At 37.3% G+C, this 24,104-nt stretch overlaps 3 protein-coding genes across 7 annotated transcripts in view; 2 read left to right on the top strand and 1 right to left on the bottom strand.

Moving 5' to 3' along the window:
• LOC117321620 (valine--tRNA ligase-like) overlaps positions 1-16,116 on the bottom strand; it is a 47,602-nt gene extending 31,486 nt beyond the window's left edge. For all 5 annotated transcript variants that reach the window (XR_004531383.1, XR_004531384.1, XR_004531385.1 and 2 more), the window contains exon 1: positions 15,775-16,116. Coding sequence is in view for 1 of the 5 variants with exons in the window: in XM_033876108.1 (XP_033731999.1) it covers positions 15,775-15,960 (186 nt within the window). In the remaining 4 variants the exon portion in view is untranslated. The remainder of the gene's footprint in view (positions 1-15,774) is intronic.
• Positions 97-12,970, top strand: LOC117321619. The gene is made up of 2 exons (XM_033876107.1): positions 97-546; positions 9,038-12,970. Exon 2 carries the CDS (start codon positions 9,041-9,043, stop codon positions 12,716-12,718), a length of 3,678 nt encoding a protein of 1,225 aa, XP_033731998.1. The 5' UTR covers positions 97-546; positions 9,038-9,040; the 3' UTR covers positions 12,719-12,970.
• A 463-nt stretch (positions 16,117-16,579) lies between the features above and the next one.
• On the top strand, positions 16,580-19,498 carry LOC117321618 (probable palmitoyltransferase ZDHHC24). The gene is made up of 2 exons (XM_033876106.1): positions 16,580-17,115; positions 18,397-19,498. The coding sequence occupies exons 1-2, from the start codon at positions 16,842-16,844 to the stop codon at positions 18,978-18,980; spliced, it is 858 nt and encodes a 285-aa protein (XP_033731997.1). The 5' UTR covers positions 16,580-16,841; the 3' UTR covers positions 18,981-19,498.
• Positions 19,499-24,104: the final 4,606 nt, after the last annotated feature.

The following is a 24,104-nucleotide window of genomic DNA, read 5'->3' as shown; positions in this document are numbered from 1 at the left end:
TAGGTAATGCTCCAGCCACTGCAGTATTGTTATCAGCAGGTGCTAGCTCCCAGGGGAGCCCCTGTGTATAGAGGTGACCAGTGCTGTACCTCATTATAGAGGGGGACACTGGCAGACAAATGTTTGATGGTGAACAGCACTGACTAGGCTGATAATGACTGTATCTAGTGTGTTTTGATGGTGATTTCTGTGACTTAGAAATTAGAAACATTGCTAGGACATTTGAGATGAGATGAAGAACAGGTGTTCTTTTATCAGACAAGGCTCTGGACATTTTAATAAAACTAATGCTTGGTAAAATTAACCCATGGAAACAGAAGATTTTGTATTGTTAGGGATCATAAAAATACATCAAGTGAAAACTTTACAATAGTAACTGATCTCACCATCTCAGTAAGGTGACACTAAAAGGTGTGAAACAAGGAATTAGTAGTCAGCTGACCAGTGTTCGTCAGAGTACAGTGGAGCTCACTGTATCAGACACTAAAGATCTAGAGATTCCACAAGAGAGGGAAATACAGCTGGCTATCCAGGACTCCAGAACAGGTATGTAAACTCCCAAGATATAAATTGCAATCACTTCATTTCAAAGAAAGATTTACTATCAGAACTGTTGCTAGGATGACTAATACCACAGGGGTAGACGCGGACCTACATCACAAAAAAATAATTGTCAGTTAAAAAAATTAGCCTCTCCCGAGTATGACCCATCCCATGACTACATATCCTACCCCGTGTGACTAATACCCATCCCTCCAACATCTACTGACCTCTAAATAATTAATCTTTAAAATCATCATGCTATTTAAAAGGCTATAAAAAATAATACCTTATTTCTCCCATATCTATTTGAAAACTGCTGCACAGTTTTTAGAAAAAAGGTAATTTATATATAACGTTAATGTAATTGAAAAATAAATCATTCCTAGCTACTGCACCATAATCTAATAAACTTTTGAGAATAACTGTAGCTCAATAATTGATGAAAATCATCCAAGTCATGAATGTGATTGTAATTGTATTAAAGCTTCAAGCATATTATAGACATGGATCTAACTCAGAATGTCAGGTAGCAGGAAAATATAGAAAATGCTTATCATGATTTTTATACAAGGTGTCTTCTGTACATTAACTTATTTCTTTTAGGTATATTATGTACCTTTTGAAAAAAGTATATACCATCAATAAAGACTTTATAAAGATGAAGAGCGTTTCAGAAACCTTATAAGCGATAGTGGTGAGAATAAAGGGCAATAACTACAGCAAAAAATACCGGTAGTTGATTCAAAATTGTTTTTGGGAAAACACAACTTTGTATCATGATCGTTATGTATACCAAGTTTCAAAGACATTAGTCGGAAAATGTAGGAGATCTCTGAACAAAATTTACGCCATACAATAATACTTCTGTCAAATTCTGATTTTATGTGTCCAGAAGAAAGTCAACAAAGTAAATTAAAGATGAGTGACTGCAAAGTTTGTCCTCTGTAAACATATTTAGTAATTTCTATTTTTCTTGGATAGGCTCAGTTATAAACTAAATTTGTGTTAATATTAAATTTTTAAGGTGACTTGCAGTATTTTTTAACTGAAAAAAAACCCCAACATAAATTTTTCTCTGATTTAATTTCTACAAAAAAACCAAAGGCCAATGGGTCTTTCCAGTCACCCTTGAGTTCTGATATATAATACTGATAGATTATGCTTTGCCTGTAACATTAGATTTATAACAACTTTACCCATGTGACCTTGAATATAGCCCTTCATCACTTTGAATCTATTTATAGTAACACTGACCTTAATTTTTTTTTTTTACTCCAGGTAGTTAGTAATGAAGTTGGTAGTGAGGTAGTTGCTTGGTTACATGTACACTACACATGTATGTATGAACTTAGATATATATGGGCTGATCCCTATGAAGAGTTACTTTTTCCAATCATAATGCCTTTCATGTAGGCATTTCATCATAATTTTATTAAATATCATATGTCTTGGAATAGAACAAATCTGAAGACACGTAAGAACCAGTCTTTAACTGAAACACATGGAATGTGGATGTTTGGTTTTGCAGGAAATGTTACATCTAACACTCCGTCATCTGCTCTAAAGATATTTAAATAACTCTTGTAGAGATAATATACCAAGAAAGTTCTTAAAGTGTTGTAGACTGACCTGGACAATGTTAATTACCAGAAGATTAAATTGTCTCCTTTCTTGCTTAAAATAAGATGTGATCCCCTTATAAGCCTCTGCTTGAAGGAACAAACCAATTTTTTTAACCCCTTCCCTACCCACATGTCACTTTGTATCTACAGCTCATTTATCTCAGTTATAAAACAAATCATTGATATATGACTTAACCAGACTGAAAGCTATGTGAAAACAAGTACACATTTTAATTGAATTCTGGTTACTTCCCCCCTCCCCCAAGTCATTGATAAGGCTAAACAGTTCTGACATGAATCATGGTCCCAAACAGACCACGAAATGAAAGTATGTGACCTCATAGCTCCATCTCATCAACAAATACCTAAAAGGCCCCAACTTGTCTAATTATACCGTGTAACCTTAGTCTAATGGCCCTAAACTACCTTCATGGCCCATACCTGTCTACAAATACAGGTCTGTAGTATCATGGCCCCTACATGTCTACAAATACAGGTCTGTAGTATCATGGCCCCTACATGTCTACAAATACAGGTCTGTAGTGTCATAGCCCCTACATGTCTACAAATACAGGTCTGTAGTATCATGGCCCCTACATGTCTACAAATACAGGTCTGTAGTGTCATAGCCCCTACATGTCTACAAATACAGGTCTGTAGTGTCATAGCCCCTACATGTCTACAAATACAGGTCTGTAGTGTCATAGCCCCTACATGTCTACAAATACAGGTCTGTAGTGTCATGGCCCCTACCTGTCTACAAATACAGGTCTGTAGTGTCATAGCCCCTACATGTCTACAAATACAGGTGTGTAGTGTCATAGCCCCTACATGTCTACAAATACAGGTGTGTAGTGTCATGGCCCCTACATGTCTACAAATACAGGTGTGTAGTCTCATGGTCCCTACATGTCTACAAATACAGGTGTGTAGTGTCATGGCCCCTACATGTCTACAAATACAGGTCTGTAGTGTCATGGCCCCTACATGTCTACAAATACAGGTCTGTAGTGTCATGGCCCCTACCTGTCTACAAATACAGGTCTGTAGTGTCATGGCCCCTACATGTCTACAAATACAGGTCTGTAGTGTCATGGCCCCTACATGTCTACAAATACAGGTGTGTAGTGTCATGGCCCCTACCTGTCTACAAATACAGGTCTGTAGTGTCATAGCCCCTACATGTCTACAAATACAGGTGTGTAGTGTCATAGCCCCTACATGTCTACAAATACAGGTGTGTAGTGTCATGGCCCCTACCTGTCTACAAATACAGGTGTGTAGTCTCATGGTCCCTACATGTCTACAAATACAGGTCTGTAGTGTCATGGCCCCTACATGTCTACAAATACAGGTCTGTAGTGTCATAGCCCCTACATGTCTACAAATACCGGTCGGTAGTGTCATAGCCCCTACATGTCTACAAATACCGGTCTGTAGTGTCATGGCCCCTACATGTTTACAAATACCGGTCTGTAGTGTCATGGCCCCTACATGTCTACAAATACAGGTCTGTAGTCCCATGGCCCCCTACATGTCTACAAATACAGGTGTGTAGTGTCATGGCCCCTACCTGTCTAATAATACAGGTCTGTAGTCCCATTGCCCCTACATGTCTACAAATACAGGTCTGTAGTCCCATTGCCCCTACATGTCTACAAATACAGGTCTGTAGTATCATGGCCCCTACATGTCTACAAATACAGGTCTGTAGTCCCATTGCCCCTACATGTCTACAAATATAGGTCTGTAGTATCATGGCCCCTACATGTCTACAAATACAGGTCTGTAGTGTCATAGCCCCTACATGTCTACAAATACAGGTCTGTAGTATCATGGCCCCTACATGTCTACAAATACAGGTCTGTAGTGTCATGGCCCCTACATGTCTACAAATACAGGTCTGTAGTGTCATGGCCCCTACATGTCTACAAATACAGGTCTGTAGTATCATGGCGCCTACATGTCTACAAATACAGGTCTGTAGTGTCATGGCCCCTACATGTCTACAAATACAGGTCTGAAGTGTCATGGCCCCTACATGTCTACAAATACAGGTCTGTAGTGTCATGGCCCCTACATGTCTACAAATACAGGTATGTAGTATCATAGCCCCTACATGTCTAATAATACAGGTGTGTAGTGTCATAGCCCCTACATGTCTACAAATACAGGTCTGTAGTGTCATAGCCCCTACATGTCTAATAATACAGGTCTGTAGTGTCATGGCCCCTACATGTCTACAAATACAGGTCTGTAGTGTCACGACCCCTACATGTCTACAAATACAGGTCTGTAGTGTCATAGCCCCTACATGTCTAATAATACAGGTCTGTAGTATCATGGCCCCTACATGTCTACAAATACAGGTCTGTAGTGTCATAGCCCCTACATGTCTAATAATACAGGTCTGTAGTGTCATGGCCCCTACATGTCTACAAATACAGGTCTGTAGTATCATGGCCCCTACATGTCTACACATACAGGTCTGTAGTATCATGGCCCCTACATGTCTACAAATACAGGTCTGTAGTGTCATGGCCCCTACAAGTCTACAAATACAGGTGTGTAGTGTCATGGCCCCTACATGTCTACAAATACAGGTGTGTAGTGTCATGGCCCCTACATGTCTACAAATACAGGTGTGTAGTCCCATGGCCCCTACAAGTCTTCAAATACAGGTCTGTAGTGTCATGGCCCCTACAAGTCTACAAATACAGGTCTGTAGTGTCATGGCCCCTACATGTCTACAAATACAGGTCTGTAGTGTCATGGCCCCTACATGTCTACAAATACAGGTCTGTAGTGTCATGGCCCCTACATGTCTACAAATACAGGTCTGTAGTATCATGACTCCTACTTTGTAGTCATCTGTCTTCTACCTAAACTGTCTATAGATACAGGTATGTAGTCACCTGTCTCCTACCTAAACCTGTCTATAGATACAGGTATGTAGTCACCTGTCTCCTTCCTAAACCTGTCTATGAACACAGGTATGTAGTCACCTGTCTCCTACCTAAACCTGTCTGTAAATACAGGTATGTGGTCACCTGTCTCCTACCTAAACCTGTCTATAGATACAGGTATGTCGTCACCTGTCTCCTTCCTTAACCTGTCTATAAATACAGGTATGTAGTCACATGTCTCCTTCCTTAACCTGTCTATAAATACAGGTATGTCGTCACCTGTCTCCTACCTAAACTTGTCTATAGATACAGGTATGTAGTCACATGTCTCCTACCTAAACCTGTCTATAGATACAGGTATGTCGTCACCTGTCTCCTTCCTTAACCTGTCTATAAATACAGGTATGGAGTCACCTGTCTCCTACCTAAACCTGTCTATAGATACAGGTATGGAGTCACCTGTCTCCTACCTATACCTGTGTATACTGTATACTTATATTTCGCGTGGGATTTATTTTCGCTTTAATTCGCGAGGAGAGTCAAACGCGAATTCAAATCCCTCGTGAATATTTGTATAAGAATGACAAGAATAAGTGGCGTCCATTTTGAATCTATCGTAATCTTTAGTTGGTGAATAGACATTGCCATTAAAGTAATAATAGAATGATAGATTATATACTTATATCAAAGTATAATTTTATATCACAAAACACCAAAATTTTACACACAAAAAACCCACTGAACACTAATATTGTAGTTGAACTCGGACTAAAATACATTCTAGATGACGATTTAGTTAATTTAAGGGCAGTAGATAGGTCTGGTCCCGAGGATCCCGGATGGTCACCCAGAAGACGTCGTACTTTATTACCCACGCTGTTGTTTATGTAAGCTTACATGTATGTCATACTTCATATCGTTTGATTCTACATGTTTGTTCACTGTTTACGTAATTGGGACCGGCAAATTATCTTCGGCTACTATTTTTTTAATTGGAGATCTGTGGCACGTTCATGTCGGTGAAATAATGCAGAAAAACTATATGTGAACGTGCGTGACACTTGTAGCCTAGAGGCGTATACAGGTACGGTACATACAATTCAGTATAGACAGACATCGATATCACATGACTTTTGTACAGTCACATGACTTTCATCAACAAAATGGCTACCAACATGGAAATATCCCCGACCTGTTATCGTCATTCGCGAATTTAAAGTCATTTTGAGGTCAGAATACGCGAAAATTATGTATTCACGAATAAGTCGAATAAGGCGAGTTCGCAAAATTAAGTACTCGCGAAATATAAGTGATTTACAGTAAATACAGGTATGAAGTCACCTGTCTCCTATTTAAACCTGTCTATAGATACAGGTATGTAGTCACCTGTCTCCTACCTAAACTTGTCTATAGATACAGGTATGTAGTCACCTGTCTCCTACCTTAACCTGTCTATAGATACAGGTATGTCGTCACCTGTCTCCTTCCTAAACCTGTCTATAGATACAGGTATGTATTCACCTGTCTCCTTCCTAAACCTGTCTATAGATACAGGTATGTAGTCACCTGTCTCCTACCTAAACCTGTCTAAAAATACAGGAATGTAGTCACCTGTCTCCTTCCTAAACCTGTCTATAGATACAGGTATGTATTCACCTATCTTCTATCTAAACCTGTTTATAAATGCAGGTATGTATTCACCTGTCTCCTACCTAAACCTGTCTATAGATACAGGTATGTATTTACCTGTCTCCTTCCTAAACCTGTCTATAGATACAGGTATGTATTCACCTATCTTCTACCTAAACCTGTTTATTTATAAATACAGTTATGTATTCACCTGTCTCCTACCTAAACCTGTCTATAGATACAGGTATGTAGTCACCTGTCTCCTACCTAAACCTGTCTATAGATACAGGTATGGAGTCACCTGTCTCCTTCCTATACCTCTCTATAAATACAGTTATGTATTCACCTGTCTCCTACCTAAACCTGTCTATAGATACAGTATGGAGTCACCTGTCTCCTTCCTAAACCTGTCTATAGATACAGGTATGTAGTCACATGTCTCCTACCTAAACCTGTCTGTAAATACAGGTATGTAGTCACCTATCTCCTACCTAAACCTGTCTGTAAATACAGGTATGTTGTCACCTGTCTCCTACCTAAACCTGTCTATAGATACAGGTATGGAATCACCTGTCTCCTACCTAAACCTGTCTATAGATACAGGTATGGAGTCACCTGTCTCCTACCTTAACCTGTCTATAGATACAGGTATGTCGTCACCTGTCTCCTTCCTAAACCTGTCTATAGATACAGGTATGTAGTCACCTGTCTCCTACCTAAACTTGTCTATAGATACAGGTATGTAGTCACATGTCTCCTACCTAAACCTGTCTATAGATACAGGTATGTCGTCACCTGTCTCCTACCTAAACCTGTCTATAGATACAGGTATGTCGTCACCTGTCTCCTACCTAAACCTGTCTATAGATACAGGTATGGAATCACCTGTCTCCTACCTAAACCTGTCTATAGATACAGGTATGTAGTCACCTGTCTCCTACCTAAACCTGTCTATAGATACAGGTATGTAGTCACATGTCTCTTACCTAAACTTGTCTGTAAATACAGGTATGGAGTCACCTGTCTCCTACCTAAACCTGTCTATAGATACAGGTATGAAGTCACCTGTCTCCTTCCTAAACCTGTCTATAAATACAGGAATGTAGTCACCTATCTCCTACCTAAACCTGTCTATAGATACAGGTATGTAGTTACATGTCTCTTACTTAAACCTGTCTATAGATACAGGTATGTAGTCACCTGTCTCCTACCTAAACCTGTCTGTAAATACAGGTATGGAGTCACCTGTCTCCTACCTAAACCTGTCTGTAAATACAGGTATGTAGTCACCTGTCTCCTATTTAAACCTGTCTGTAAATACAGGTATGTAGTCACCTGTCTCCTACCTAAACCTGTCTGTAAATACAGGTATGTAGTCACCTGTCTCCTACCTAAACCTGTCTATAGATACAGGTATGTAGTCACATGTCTCCTACCTAAACTTGTCTGTAAATACAGGTATGTAGTCACCTGTCTCCTTCCTAAACCTGTCTATAGATACAGGTATGGAGTCACCTGTCTCCTAACTAAACCTGTCTATGAACACAGGTATGTAGTCACCTGTCTCCTACCTAAACTTGTCTATAGATACAGGTATGAAGTCACCTGTCTCCTTCCTAAACCTGTCTATAGATACAGGTATGAAGTCACCTGTCTCCTTCCTAAACCTGTCTATAGATACAGGTATGTAGTCACCTGTCTCCTACCTTAACCTGTCTACAAATACAGGTATGGAGTCACCTGTCTCCTACCTAAACCTGTCTGTAAATACAGGTATGTAGTCACCTGTCTCCTATTTAAACCTGTCTGTAAATACAGGTATGTAGTCACCTGTCTCCTACCTTAACCTGTCTACAAATACAGGTATGGAGTCAACTGTCTCCTAACTAAACCTGTCTATGAACACAGGTATGTAGTCACCTGTCTCCTACCTAAACCTGTCTATGAACACAGGTATGTAGTCACCTGTCTCCTACCTAAACCTGTCTATGAACACAGGTATGTAGTCACCTGTCTCCTACCTAAACTTGTCTATAGATACAGGTATGTAGTCACCTGTCTCCTACCTAAACCTGTCTATAAATACAGGTATGGAGTCACCTGTCTCCTATTGTTTAAATACAGGTACAGTTTCATGTGACACACTGTTACTGATGAGTACCTGAAGAACATCAGAACCATTATAACAACATCATTACCTTAACACATGTAAGAAGCAGAACAATTGTTATTACTACTTATCGTAACAGGTAGAACCTTGTCGTCACTTTAAATGTATTAATTATGTACAGCCTGCTAATATCATGAATATTTGATTTTCGTTTTGTTTTTCCACAGGAGATGGACGATCAAATCTCTGAATTGACTTCCTGTGTTCCTAAGACCTGGACATTGTACAAAGTATGGGGCATCAATGCTTGGAACAAATGGGCCAAAGTGGCAAACCAAGGGAGAGAACTTGGAGAGCCCCCTATCCCTCATGCCAACAGCCTGGAGCTCGTATCTCCAAAGGAGCTGGACCATTATCTGAAAGATTTTGTTAATAAAATGAGACGTGCAGATGGTATTGTGTTTAAGAAAGCATCAGCCCAAAACATCTTCCGAGGACTTGCTGCTCATTTGGTTGAATATCTAAAATGTCCACATTTGAACTTTATGGATCACAATGACAACAACTTTATAGAATTTCGAAAGGCAGCTTACGGAACTACAAAGATTTTACGAGGAAGAAAACAGATCCAAGATCCTTCTGATGAAATTGATCAGGGGAATCGCCTATGGGACAAACATTTTGATAGCTTAGATACTCCAGAAGGACTCTTACAAGCAGTATATGCATTCAATACGTTTGTGTTTGGTGTAGAGTCGATAAAGTCACATAGCTCGCTAGTGGCTAATCAGTACTGCCTGGGGTCAGACAAAGAGGGAAAGTTCATCAAATTCAATGGAAATCTGAAGGAGACTAGAATGTCTGAAGAAGCAAATTCCATTTTCTCTGTTGAGGAGAGGAAGCTCTATGATACCGGTGAATGTGATTCTGTATACAACATATACAAAAAATACTTGAATAGTATACAGGCCAATGGAAAGTTCTATATTTTACCTAGTGCTACCAAATGTAATGCTGGTAAAGAAAGGAAAATGAAGGGATTTTCATCTATAGCTATGAATTCCAGCCAGATTCAAGACTTGCAGAAACATATGGTTTCTTCACGATCTTATAGAAAACTACATCTCCTTAAAGACTTTGACACTGAAAGGCAGCGATTTAACATCCACCCATCATATCTTTCCAAACTGACAGGTTCAGAAGACATTTCACTGGCACTCGACAAAATGCTATCACCATACAGAATGGAAAACTGTGCAGAAGGCTTATTAAGTGAGGAAAATGAAAATTTCATTTTAAAGACAATGTGTAATGCTACACAAAATGCTGACACTACACAGATTTCTGCATCAAATGAAGTACAACAGGAATTGAGGGCAAATCCTACAACAGCTTCATTCCGTTCTTTAGGAATAGAACCAAATTTGCTTCCAACCATACCAAACATGATTAGAGGAAAACCAAACATGATGACACATACACCACATTCGATGACAGGTACACCAAGCATTATGACACATACACCACACTCGATGACATGTACAACAAAAATGATGACACAAACACCACATTCTAAGACAGATACACCAAACATGATTGCATGTACACCACACTCGATGACATGTACACCAAACATGATGACACATACACCACATTCGATGACAGGTACACCAAACATTATGACACATACACCACACTCCATGACATGTACACCAAACATAATCACACATACACCACACTCCATGACATGTACACCAAACATAATCACACATACATCAAACTTGAAAGCAAATACAACAACACAAAACATGATGACACATACACCAAACATGATGACACATTCACCAAACATGATGACACATTCACCAAACATGATGACAGGTATCAGTTTAGAAAGAGGAACACAGAATCATCGCTGTAACCCTTCCATGCATCTACTGAACATACAAACATCAGCAGAAACTTCATGGTTTGAAAACAGAGTGCCATTAGAGGAACAAACTTCACATCCGACAACAAATGTTGACAAACCACAGGACCCAGTTGAAGACAACAGGTCATCTATTTGTCACACAGAAAATTATTTAGAACGTTGTGATGATACTGAATCATGTCAACAATTCCAACAACACAGAAGAGCCATTACTACTGGATGCTACAAGAATATTGCTGGTGTGTTGCCTAGTCAGTCTGGAATGGAATACCTGTACCCAAATACAAATGACATTGCTTCAAAGTATACAGACACCCCTCACCTGAGGTCACAAGCCCCACAATGTCATTTAAAAGGTGGAATAGGCACCAGTATGAGTGGAACTGTTCAAACATTTCATACAGCTCCATTTTCAGAAAATTTTCCACAAACATCAATACAATATTTGAATACTACAGCACACCAACCTCAGTCATTACAAATGGATAACACTTCTAGTGTACATCCAAAACGTCAGTCTCTTTCAAATGCCAGTGACATTTACCGATCCCCACCTACAATGTCCCATCAACTGTTCAAACATAACAGGACAACGACTCCACGTCCTACTAACCAGTTTCGCCACTTGGTATCGCTATTATCAAGGGCACCTGTGTCCAATCATTGTCCACCTTTGAACTATGAGAGCCTGTCTGTTTCACACGAGACATTTTCACCAGTATCAGGAATGACACCGGATGAATTACACAACCAAAACCTCAAAAGACAAAAGCTATATGGAAGGGGACAGCAGACGTCACCATCATCAATCTTACTTCAGCAGCAGATGTCGCCATCATCGATCTTACTTCAGCAGCAGATGTCGCCATCATCGATCTTAATTCAGCAGCAAATGTCGCCATCATCAACCTTACTTCAGCAACAGCAGCAAATGTCACCATCATCCGTTTTACTTAAGCAAAAGGAATTGTCAGCTAGAGACAACCTGAATGACCATTTGTACCAGGGATTGCAGAAAACACACAATTCTGAACAAAACAATCTGGAAATTCCAACTATGGAAAAATCTGTTCGGAAAAGACGTGCTTCAGCATGCATCATTGAGACACAAAACAGCATAAAAAGAAGTAAGGGAGGGATACCAAATAGCATGGAAGAAGGAATCCATGGACAGAATGACAAAAGAACTACAGCTTCTGCACAAACAATGTCTGTACCGCTGACAGGGTATACACCCTTGTCTGAAACTTTACAAGACATAGTCTCATCTCAGTTTCCAGGGATGACTGATCAAAATGAAAATAGTGTTGTTGACAATGGTACAACCAATCATGAGGAAATAAATCCAGGTGCAAAGACCAAGCAAAACCAGGCAAAACTTGAGGAAACCATTACTGATAAACGGGGACAAGATATGGAATTTAAACAGACCAATCTCTCTACCAAAAACAGAAATTCTGCCAGTAACAGCCTTGACCAAAACATCAAAGAACTGCTGGACTTTGACCCGTTGCTACGCAAATCCTTTCATAAGAAGTGTACAGACTGGTTTATACGACACAAGAGCAGGTTCGAGATGAACAAATTACTGACATCAGAATCCAAAGGTAGCAACACGTTTTCAGATTCAACCAAAGATGATGAAACATCAGAAAATTCATCCGATGAAAATCAACAGGAAAATCTAAACCAAAGCGTTGATGAAGTAGTAGGGAATACAACAACAGGCAATATGATAGAATCAAAGGCAGGACGTAAAACAATGACAGAAATGGACATCAACTCTATGTATGATAGTCTTACATCTGACAATCCAAATCAGATAGGTCTGAAAGTGAAAACTGGTAGTGCCATGGTAGATGTTCGTCCAGAACAGAACACTACAGACAGCCAGGAAATAAAATCAGAGGATGGTTCTCAAGTTATTTGTGTAGCTGACGATGTGAAATGTATGTCTGCATTGTATGTGGATTAGAACCACCTGTATTTTTTCCTTCTAACCAAGTAATGCAGCCACACAACTTTTCAGTTATCAAAGAAGTACGGTCCCGTGTACTCATAATCCTAGGATAAATAGCTGCTATCAACTTGCAAAATAAATACGGAAAAAAGCATGATTTTAAACCACATTAAAATGCCTTCAGTTATCGGGTAAAAAATCAAATCAAAATGACTGATATCACCATCAAAACTTATAATATTGTTTACTAGTGCTGAATATATTAAATCTTATTCATTTAAAATTTCTTCTTGTTATCTTTTTTATCCAACAAGGTTACTTGGTTAAAGGTTACCCTTATACTACTAAGGGTTAGGAGTCCTAACAATGTATGAAATAACAGGAAACATGTCTGTAGCATTGTTTGTAACAAGAACACTATACTAATACATAATTTACTGAATGGACACAACTAGGGACCAAGGGGAACTTATTATGAAGTTTGAGAAATATCTTCCAGTACTTCTCAAGAATAACTGATTGCAAACTTCAACTATCAAATTCAAAGATGGCCACCTATCAGCCATTTTGTTTTCTGGATCAGACTCAAAACCAAATGGGCACATTTGATCACATTGCCTAAATATGAATCTCACAATAAAATGAAATGAAAATGTCGACAAAGAATAACTGAAAAACAAAGGTCAATGACTGAAAATGCATACAAATGGAGGGAGATAACTCTAAGAAAAATTAAAGCTCACAAGTATTTAGGCATTGAATGGATTAATTATGTTTAAACTGCTGGAGGATGTTTCAGTACAGTATCTGTGCAAAGCTACCAAAACAATGGGTCCAATACCAGATAATGAAGCCTCTTTGGAGCTGAAAAACAGGGTTGTGGTTGTCTACAGTGGTGTAGATTTTGTGAAAGAGGGAGTAGTGAAAAAGTGGAAAGTAATAGGTCACCTTACTAGCTCAGGCTTGCAGGAATTCTCCCTTTAGGTTACAGGTAGAAGTCTGCCCAGAGAGCAAGAGGTTGCTGGTTAAAGGCCAAGCGTGGCCTGTTTTTCATTACTCCTTCCTTTTACACTTATAATGTATAGATCATTAAAGTGGCAAATCCAACAATTTTTTGAATGAATTGCATATCGTGAACATTTTTCTCCTTGCAGACTTGTGTGATAAAATTTGATCATCTTTCAATAATAAAGATTTTAAATTACCCAATTAATAAGAAAAACAAACATAAATATAACTTATAATCAAAAACGTATTTTACAACCACTTTGGTTTGACACATGACATAAAAAAAAGAATTCCCATTTTTAAAAATCAATGTATTAAAGTTCCATTCTACACTTGTTTCAGGCACTGTCAATTTCATGATTCCCATCACAAAACATAATAAATCCTCAACAAATAATAAAGATCAGACAATGCTACATTCATTAAGTCTATATCTACAATTACAAGTGCAATCAATGATTGTGAAGCTGACGGGCAGTAGCAATCACACTATGCACTCATTTTTGATGTATGTACATTGTATAAGCATGTCATTTTGAAATTGTACACCATATAATATCGCTAATAGACATTTAATAGATGTACAAACCAAATTAGAAGGGTGTGGACTTCCAAGCTTTCCAAAAACTTACCCCAAATCTATAGCGGGTTTTAGTGCCAAAAATGGTAAAATGCGAAAAAATCACAATTTTTTTCTGCATGATTTGCCAAAACCTCACTCCTAGACCTCTAATGAATGTATAAACAAAATTAGAAAGGGGTGAGGTGTATACTTTTGGACTTACAAGCTTCTCAAAATTTTACCCATAAAAACTTTAAAGTTGGGTGCGACACCAATATACAAAAATGATGTTTAAAAACAGTCCTATTAGTTTTGTCACGATTATCTATTCTAATCAATATCTAATTGGAAAGGTAACCAAGTCTTTATGATCGATTATCAGATGTCAAAATTGATGATTGTTTTCAAATCCGGAAGTGCAAGTTCTACTTTCATTTTCATTGAAGAGAAAAGGGAAGTTCTATGTCATTTCACTCTTAACTATAACATCTCACCAATCATGTAATTTAAACATAATTAATTGCAAAAAAAATATTTATGATAATTGTTTATCAATAAAGATTATAATGGTGTAATGGTATGACAGAAAATAAAGATACGAAACAACTCTTGAGTAAAGCTAGTATAAAATCAATAATTGATGGTGAGCCCATGCCAATCCCACATCAATTTTTAAAATGACGGACGATTTTGCCAGCGCAATGCAAATATATTTTAGTATGAAAGAAATTCGGTCTGCAAGTTTGGTTCCCATTCTGTAAGATAAAATTACAGTAGAATGACATAAAAAAAAATTTTAAAAAAAAAAATCAGTGAGTAGAATCCTTGAATAGAAGAATTATCGTGTGCATATTGATATCAGATATATATACAATTGTATGTACACATAAACTGGAATGGCCATTTGCATTATCATAGATTTGTTTTAGCTCATAGCGAATTGACCCGGCCGTCACAATTTGGGCCAGTGGGTTTGGTATTTATAGCGAAGAATTAAACGATCAATTACGATGTGTGTTGAATGAAAACAATCTGTGAACAGAAAGAAAACTGTATCTTACCGATACTACAGTCTTAGAATTAAAGCCTGGAGTATACTGTGTCACAAATATTGCACTGATAGTTGTAGACAATTTGTCGATATTGGACTCGATAATGTTATCGGCTTAGCAGCTGTGTTTTGGGGACCTGAAATGGGGTACTTGCAGCTGTCATCTCATGATTAAAAGTTTGATTTTAATACTGTTCAATCGCACATTTAAGTTTAACTTGGACAAAAATGTTTTTAAAAAATGGAGTTTAAAGTTATTCTGGCTGATTTTAGTAATAATTGTATACTTAAATTGGCGTATAAAAACAAAATTTACGTATTATATGAAAGTTGGTGGTTTTTCCCCATATTGTTTTAGATGGGTACATTGCATTAATTTTAATTAGGTCTAAAAATTTCACCATAATTATCTTTAGATAAACAGTCCGTTGTAAAGTAATTTTTGTATACCTCATCCTCTTTCGGTTTGCCCTTCTCCTTTTCTTGCTGTTGTTTAAGCTTTTCTTGTTTGGCTTTAAACTTTTCCAATTTCTCTTGTTTCGCTCTCTCCTTTTTTAGTTCTTTTTCAGTTTTTACTTTCGGCATACCATCTGTGGTGTCTCCACCGGCCGGAGGTGGTGCCGCAGGTTCCGACATTTTGGTAAAATATCTCAAACCTGCAGTAGTTAACCTAGTTCAATTGTATTATCTTGATCTTAAATGATGTTATTTATATACTCCAGTAATACTGACGAACAGACTGGAATTACATGTCACACGATGCCGGTTGCAACAGATTTCCCCGGAAACACATGTATTTGACCCGGAAATGAATTAGACGTGATAGTCTGCAATATAATTTGCAACATAAATATGCGAAAATAAATAAATAGTTTTGCCAATCTGAAAAGTTTTATATATCATGCACTATTAACATAACAAAACTGCATACAAATAATAATTTTTTCATTACTTCACATATCATTTAAATTATTTATCGGTTATTTGTACCTTATAATTAGTTGAGCCTTGTTAGCTTAAGCTTACTCAAACAAACTACTAACTCACAACGGTCTTTAATGAAGTTGCTTGCGATATCTTAAATGTCTTGATATGCGGAAAACACAAAATGTTACCACAAAACGTATGGTGGATGTATCTTGATATGTCGTTACTTCTTATCTGAGGAGCAATTTTTGTTTAAAAAATATAGTGACCAAAGTGCTAATGCTAATGTCAGTGGCAGATTTTATCTCCGAAAAGGAAACCATTCGAAGTTGTCAAAAGAAATGTTCACATCTTTCTGTAGATGTAACGTGACACATACGTGTGTAATATATGTAAATAAAGCAACCAAACCAAATTTTATCAAGAGGAATGCAATCCGCAATATTCTAAAACATCCATGTCTTCACAATGCTTTATCCAACGACCGAAGAGAAGCAAGTGACAAGGTACACTTTTACCAAGATCAAGAGGACTCGTACAGATCTTACCTCCCTCAGTTCTATATGTGATCGCAATCGTCAGCTCGGAAGATGGGTTCCCTTTGGCGGAGAATGAAACCGAATTGTTGGATTGATACGTTATCTATAATATACGCACAAATCATGATCCATTCTGGCCTTGTATATGGAGAATTCATGGTTCTCCCATGGCTAATAGAGACATACAAGGTTGGACTGGTAAAAATTTGCCTGTATCATATGTATGCAATTTTTATTTACTTCAACGTTATTGGACGAATGTGGAAAATCTGCTCAACTAATACGTCGACTGTTGGAAAAATTTTACCGACATTGTTAAAACCAGGTACAAATTGTCATTGCACATGTATAATAATAGACTAATTTAGTACATGTAAGAATAATCAATTTCCAATAATGGGGTACTAGTGGTTGTGACTGGATTAAATTTCATTATTGCAATTCACAGTATGAAACATTAAACAAAAACTGTTCGAACAAAATTTGCTCATAATACATGTAATGCAAGTTATTGATCAAGTATGTTTAAAATCCAAGATGTTGATGGTGAGGTATTCAAAAACTTCCTTCATCTGTGATCCATCAGTGGTCCACCCATAACAATTCTTAAGCTTGCTATCAGATTAGAGAAAATCACCAACTTGCATATAATATGCAAACTTGCCTATTATATGTCAATTAAGGTATAGCTTTGTTACTAAATAGCTAAAAAAAACTTTACTTTTAAAAAAATTGTCATCATAGTCACATTTGTTTAGTCACAAAATATCATACAAATGCAATAATAAAAGATATCATTTACACATTGGAAATTAAGTACCAAAAATTGATGCCACGCTTCTAATAGAGTAGCATTAAAGTTTTGAAAAAGACATTGCTTTTAGTAATATATTATTTTTTGTTAACGGCCAAGATGCTGTCATCTTGGATTTTGACATGTGAAGTTTGTTGTAATTTTTTTTTATGTGATTTTGAGCCTGGTCAATTAACAGCCATCAGGCAGTTGAAAAAGATCAATATTTCTTGTATAAAGACAAGTACTGGAAGGATATTTTGAAAACCTGATATGTTTGTTATCATCAGTCCCTACTTGCGGTTGTGCAATTTTGAAAGAGATTGGAAAAACAAGATGGGCAACGGGTAGCCATCTTGGATTTTAACATCTGAAATTTGTTATCACTATTACTTGAGAAATATTGGTACCGCATTTCTCAAACATGATGTCAGTTCTCCTTTTTATAGTTGATTTTTTTATCAATATTTCTCAGCGAGTCCTTGATGGATCATTTCAGATTTCTCTTGAACAGTACCCAAATGTCAACCAAGCTTTTAATGACATCAGGAATAATTAAATAAAGAAGGGTGTTGCCACACTCTGGTTATAAGAGTCGGAGCACCATATAGGAAAATATATAAAAAGTTTCAATACTGCTTTTAATGACTAGAGAACTTTGACATGATTGACTTTGCATCTAGTTGATAAACACTGGCCTTGAACAAGACACTTTCGTAATCGCAAAATATGTCTGACACAGAACAAATCTGAAACGAATTGTTATGAATATATGTAGATGTTTGAAAAGGTTTTCTTTTGTATTTTCAACAGGTTGGTACTATTGTACAATATGTGAGGCCAACTCTCCACCTCGTGCATTCCACTGTAGAACATGCAATAAATGCATCCTGAAGCGTGACCACCATTGCATGTTCACTGGCAAGTGTATCGGCTACTTTAACTATGGCCATTACCTGCTACTTGTCTTCTACGTCTGGCTTGGCACAATGTTCGCCGTTGTCATGGGCTTTGAGTTCACCTGGAGTTATGTGCTGGGAGGATTCTCATTCTGGAGTGTTATCTACTTTATCTTCCCATTGATATGCTTTGTGACGGGACAGTTGAGTTTCTACACTTCAGCGGCATCATTCCTGTGTTTGCTAGCATCTGTCTTTTTCATATTGCTGACATTTCTGATGATCTACCATGCTAAACATGTGTATTATGGGCAGGTCACCTATGAAAGAACTCATAAAATTTATGCATATGATCTTGGCTGGAAAGTCAATTTCATTTCAGTATTTGGATCAAAATGGCATATTTCTTGGATATTTCCTACTATTGAGTCTCCTTTACCAGGAGATGGAATAGAATTTGTTAGGAAAGAAAACTATGAAAGTCCAAAGACTATGTGATCTTATTTAAATACTATTTCACTACAACATTACCAATATCATCTCCCAACCCACTGTGTTGACCATAACACCCAATTTCCCATATTTTTTTACCATGATTTCCTTTTTTCTTATTGTAAATACATGTAATAGCTAAGCAGGCATGTCATACAATCACAATAATAATCAGGGTCAAAAATGTATCAAGAACTTTAATGGGATCCGAAATCTAGGTCCATATTCATAAATCCATTATCACCCTCAAGGTTTGTGTGTGACCATCTTTATTACATGTATAAATCACATGCATGTACCAGTATCTAATATACAATTGGATGAAAAAGTAACGCCTATTAATAGAATGCTACATTATACTGAAATACTACACATAAAATACTATCAAATGTTGAGTTTGAGAACCGATTCAGAGTTTGTGCATGATGTATATGCTGCAGCATTACAATCTGTATTGCACTAACAGGGTCAGTAGGAAGCAGCTACATGTATCTATATCGCAATAAACTCGCATAATAAGCCCACTCATATCTATTGTTGCTCAAATTTTACCATATAGTAACGCATTCCTCTGGGGAAGAACTTGTTCCAACTTGTCTAGTATTAAGAATAATAATACCTTTGAGAGTTATGCTGAAGACTTTCTTCCATATTTACTCCAGGTCAAAAGTACTGTATCTAGGATCAAATTTCCAATAAGACAATACCTCCATTAGGGTCATTTGGTATTTATGTCAGAAGCAGCAATGAATCTAAGTCAGTTAGAAGCTGCAAGTGTTTGATCAGTATGACACAATGCATGTTGTTTTACACATTTATATGTTTTTACCAAATCAATTATTTCCTGTGTGAATTTTTAGCTCACTCGGCACTTCATGCCATAGCACAGCCTCCATCGTCGACATTTCCCTTCAAACTTTTTTTTCAACAGCCAATAAACCTATTGTCATGATTAAATGGGCTGGTAGCTTTCTTAGATTAAGCCCAACAAACTTTGTGGAAAGAAATGACCTTGACTCCTATATCATAATAACATCCCTAACGACTTCAGAAAACCACATTTTTAGGTCATCTGACCCGAAGGGTCAGGATGACCTATAGTCATCATGCTTCGTCCGTCGTCGTGCGCCGTGCGCCGTGCGTAAACTTTTCACATTTCAATCTTCTTCTCAAGTTCCACCAGTGCTATTGAGCTGAAGCTTGCCTGAAATAATCCTGAGACGGTCCTGACCAAGTGTTGTTATTTTTCGGGTCAGTCCGAAATCCAAGATGGCCGCCATAGCCGCCATTTTGAAAACACATTTTAAACTTCTTCTCAAGTTCCACCAGTGCTGTTGGGCTGAAACATGCCTGAAATGATCCTGATATGATCCCGACCAAGTGTTGTTATTTTTCGGGTCGGTCCGAAATCCAAGATGGCCGCCATAGCCGCCATCTTGAAAAACACATTTTAAACTTCTTCTCAGGTTCCACCAGTGCTATTGAGCTGAAACTTGCCTGAAATGATCCTGATATGATCCCGACCAAGTGTTGTTATTTTTAGGGTCGGTCCGAAATCCAAGATGGCCGCCATAGCCGCCATCTTGAAAAACACATTTTAAACTTCTTCTCAGGTTCCACCAGTGCTGTTGGGCTGAAACTTGCCAGAAATGATCCTGAGATGATCCCGACCAAGTGTTGTTATTTTTCGGGTCAGTCCGAAATCCAAGATGGCCGCCATAGCCGCCATCTTGAAAAACACATTTTAAACTTCTTCTCAAGTTCCACCAGTGCTATTGAGCTGACACTTGCCTGAAATGATCCTGATATGATCCCGACCAAGTGTTGTTATCTTTCGGGTCGGTCTGAAATCCAAGATGGCCGCCATAGCCGCCATCTTGAAAAACATATTTTAAACTTCTTCTCAAGTTCCACCAGTGTTGTTGAGCTGAAACTTGTCAGAAATGATCCTGAGATAATCCCGACCAATTGTTGTTATTTTTTAGATTGGTCTGAAATGCAAGATGGCCGCCATATCCGCCATCTTAAAAAACACATTTTAAACTTCTTCTCCAGTTCCACTGGTGCCATTGAGCTCGAAATTGGTGAGGATGTTAAGGAAGGAGGGCCAACAAAGTGTTGTTATTTTTTCGGCCTCGTAAAAACTTTGGCATGGCAGCAATGGTGGCCATTTTGTAACATGATTGCGCAATCATGGTTTTCCTGAACAACACCTATTTCAAACTTCTTCTCAAATTCCACCGGTGGGATTCAGCTCTTACTTACCAGAAATGATCCTTAGATGGTCCAGACCAAGTGTTATTATTTATTGGGTCGGTCAGATATCCAAGATGGCCACCATGGCCAACAGTGCCACTATATACTTGCTACAGAGAATGCATACTACAATAATATAAGGGTTTTAATTTAGAGTCAGATGACCGTTAAGGCCCCTGGGCCTCTTGTTTGAGGAGGTGGTCTCTTGTGATAATATGACAATAATCTTGTCCCTATTCAATATTCAAGGCCATAGAGGTCAACTTTATGAAAGTACTTGAATCAATGGGTGATCTGGAAGATCATGATATTTGGCAATGGAAATTTGGTAAAACACTCGTAGCAAAGGGATTCTTCTGATTCACTGAGAGACCTAGAATCAAGATATTTGGTTTTTAAGCATGTTACTGAAATGAAGCCTTGAAATATCAATAGTCAACTTACACTGAAACAGCTTCTTCTGATTAACTGAAAGGCATGGAATTATAATTTGTTTGAACCTTCCCAAGAACAAACCAAACACTGTACACAGTTTGTGAAAAGAAATGAACTTGAAATGTCAATTTCAATGTCACGGGTGTCAACTTTGATAGTAACACTCTTGAAAAGTGAGTTATGATTAACCATCAGAATTGTGTGGTCATAATATTGACAAACCAGGTGTGCATAAATATATCTACTTAAGTTGATAGTGTTTAGCTTTTTGTGAAATTTGATCAGAATCTATCTAAAAATGAAAGTAGCTTAAATGACGATAAAAAAATAACAGAACACCATGTCCCTACCTCAAACTTTGTTGTGGATAAAAAGATAATCTTTGGGCAAGGATCCCTCAGTTGTAGAGAAATGCTATTTAGTCTAGAAAGTTGGCTGAAAAAGTTTGTCTTTAAATACCTGGTGAGCAATGCAGGTCAAGTGGGCCCTCATGTTGAAATTACATGAAGGTTGTGCCATGGATTTTTAAATACACATGTATTTTACAATTTACATAATCAAGTACATTTATATATTTATTGAGCTTTTATAATCATTTAATTTTTTTTTTAACAAATCAGGTGATAAGCTGAAATTTGTAAATATGTTCATACAATATTTTAAATAATTGTACATAATTAATGCTTTATTGATCTCAAATCTATGTATACCGGTAAGTCAACAGAGTATTTTATATAGATATATATTGTAATTAACTTTCCTACAGATTTATACTACAAAGATCAACTGAAAAAATATAATGAATTTTAAGTTGGACTTCATCAAAATAAACAGTTTCGCTCATGTAGAAAAGTTGCTATTATATAGGAAAGAGGAGAAATGAAGTGAGATATTAATAGTCCGTAAATCTCAACTAGTAGATTTTATTTTGTACGATTTTGTTTGAAAATTAATACAGGTTGAGGTGGAACAAGTGGTATTTCTAAATCTGAATATTTACACTTCTGAATTATATATACATTAAAAAATACCAATAGATGTTCAGTACTATACATAATACATACATGGTAAAATGTATATACGGTAATTTCCTGCGTATTACCCATAGGATTTTAAGTTTGGAAATGCATTTTTAAAATCATGTAAAACAAAACTTGTGCAACTTGTGTAAAATGTATACCAGTATGTGTACATATGGTGCACTCCCGATCCGAATGATATAGACTGAATAAATAAAGATGTCAAAAACTTACAACAGATTGTATCTAATTTTATTTTATTTGTATTTAGCATTCATGTTTAAACTAAGAATCAAATAAGGTATTACCAATTTTTCCACAGTTACGTAAGAAAAACTTGTATGGCCTATCGGCTATATGCAGGAAATTATGGTACAATTGTACTTTACAAATAAAAGATAGTTCAATGTTGTTGTTTTTTCAAATATATGAGCAGAGTTCCCGATAAACTGCCATACTGCTATGGTTGTAATAAATCATTACCTGGTATTTTATGGAATTGAATTTTCTGTAGTAATTGCAGGAGATTACTAATGACCTGTCACAAACATGTTGTAAGAAATGTGGAATGAACAAGGAAATGCCACCTTTGTATGATAATGTCACATTTATTTTGGTATCTTACCGAGATGTATATGCATTTAAGATATGACAATTAGTAACATGCTGGTAATGACCGTTATGTCACTGGTAATAAAATACTTTGGGACATATTTTTGTGTGTGTTATTTTTACTATGCTTTCCTGGGCTCGGTTTACAAGAGTATCCACACTCTAGTGTCCACCAGAAAGATTAATTCACCAAAAACATTCAGGAATGTTGTCTCACCAATAAATTCACAACAAGCTTGTTCCATGAGAAAGTCTAAAAACTTTTTCTGTGATGTTGGTCACAGGTCAAAATGTAGGTCAATGACTTAGTTTTAACACATGACCCATCACATCACCTTGGTAATCCCAAGCCTGAAGCATGACATTCCAGTGTCAAGTAGTTCAGGAGATATACTAGACCAAATTTTTGCTTTGATTTGCCAGTAGTTGAAAGGTCAAAATGTAGGTCAGAGTAACTTAATTTTGATACACGACACATGCCTTCACCTAGGTGAAGTTGAACCCATGCATGAGTATAAGTTCTAGTGTCAAGTAGTGTAGGAGAAAGCATTTTTTTTTTATGTAGGTCTAAGGTCAAAATGTAGGTCAGAATGACCTAATTTTGAAATATGACACTCCACTAAACCTAAGTGATCCCAAATATAAAGTTCTAGTGACTTTATGTAGGTCAAAGGTCAAAATGTATGATGAACAGGGGATTGGAGAATGTTAGTGACTTTCTTTTGACCCAAGACACACCACCTCACCTAGGTGGACCTTACCCATGCCACAAGTATGCCACTGTCAAGCAGTGTAGGAGATTGAGCCC

This window comes from Pecten maximus, chromosome 2, assembly GCF_902652985.1.
Source record: "Pecten maximus chromosome 2, xPecMax1.1, whole genome shotgun sequence".
NCBI classification, from domain to species: Eukaryota; Metazoa; Mollusca; class Bivalvia; order Pectinida; family Pectinidae; genus Pecten; species Pecten maximus.
Note: the sequence above shows the minus strand (reverse complement) of the source record. Positions and strands in the feature narration are given on the sequence as shown.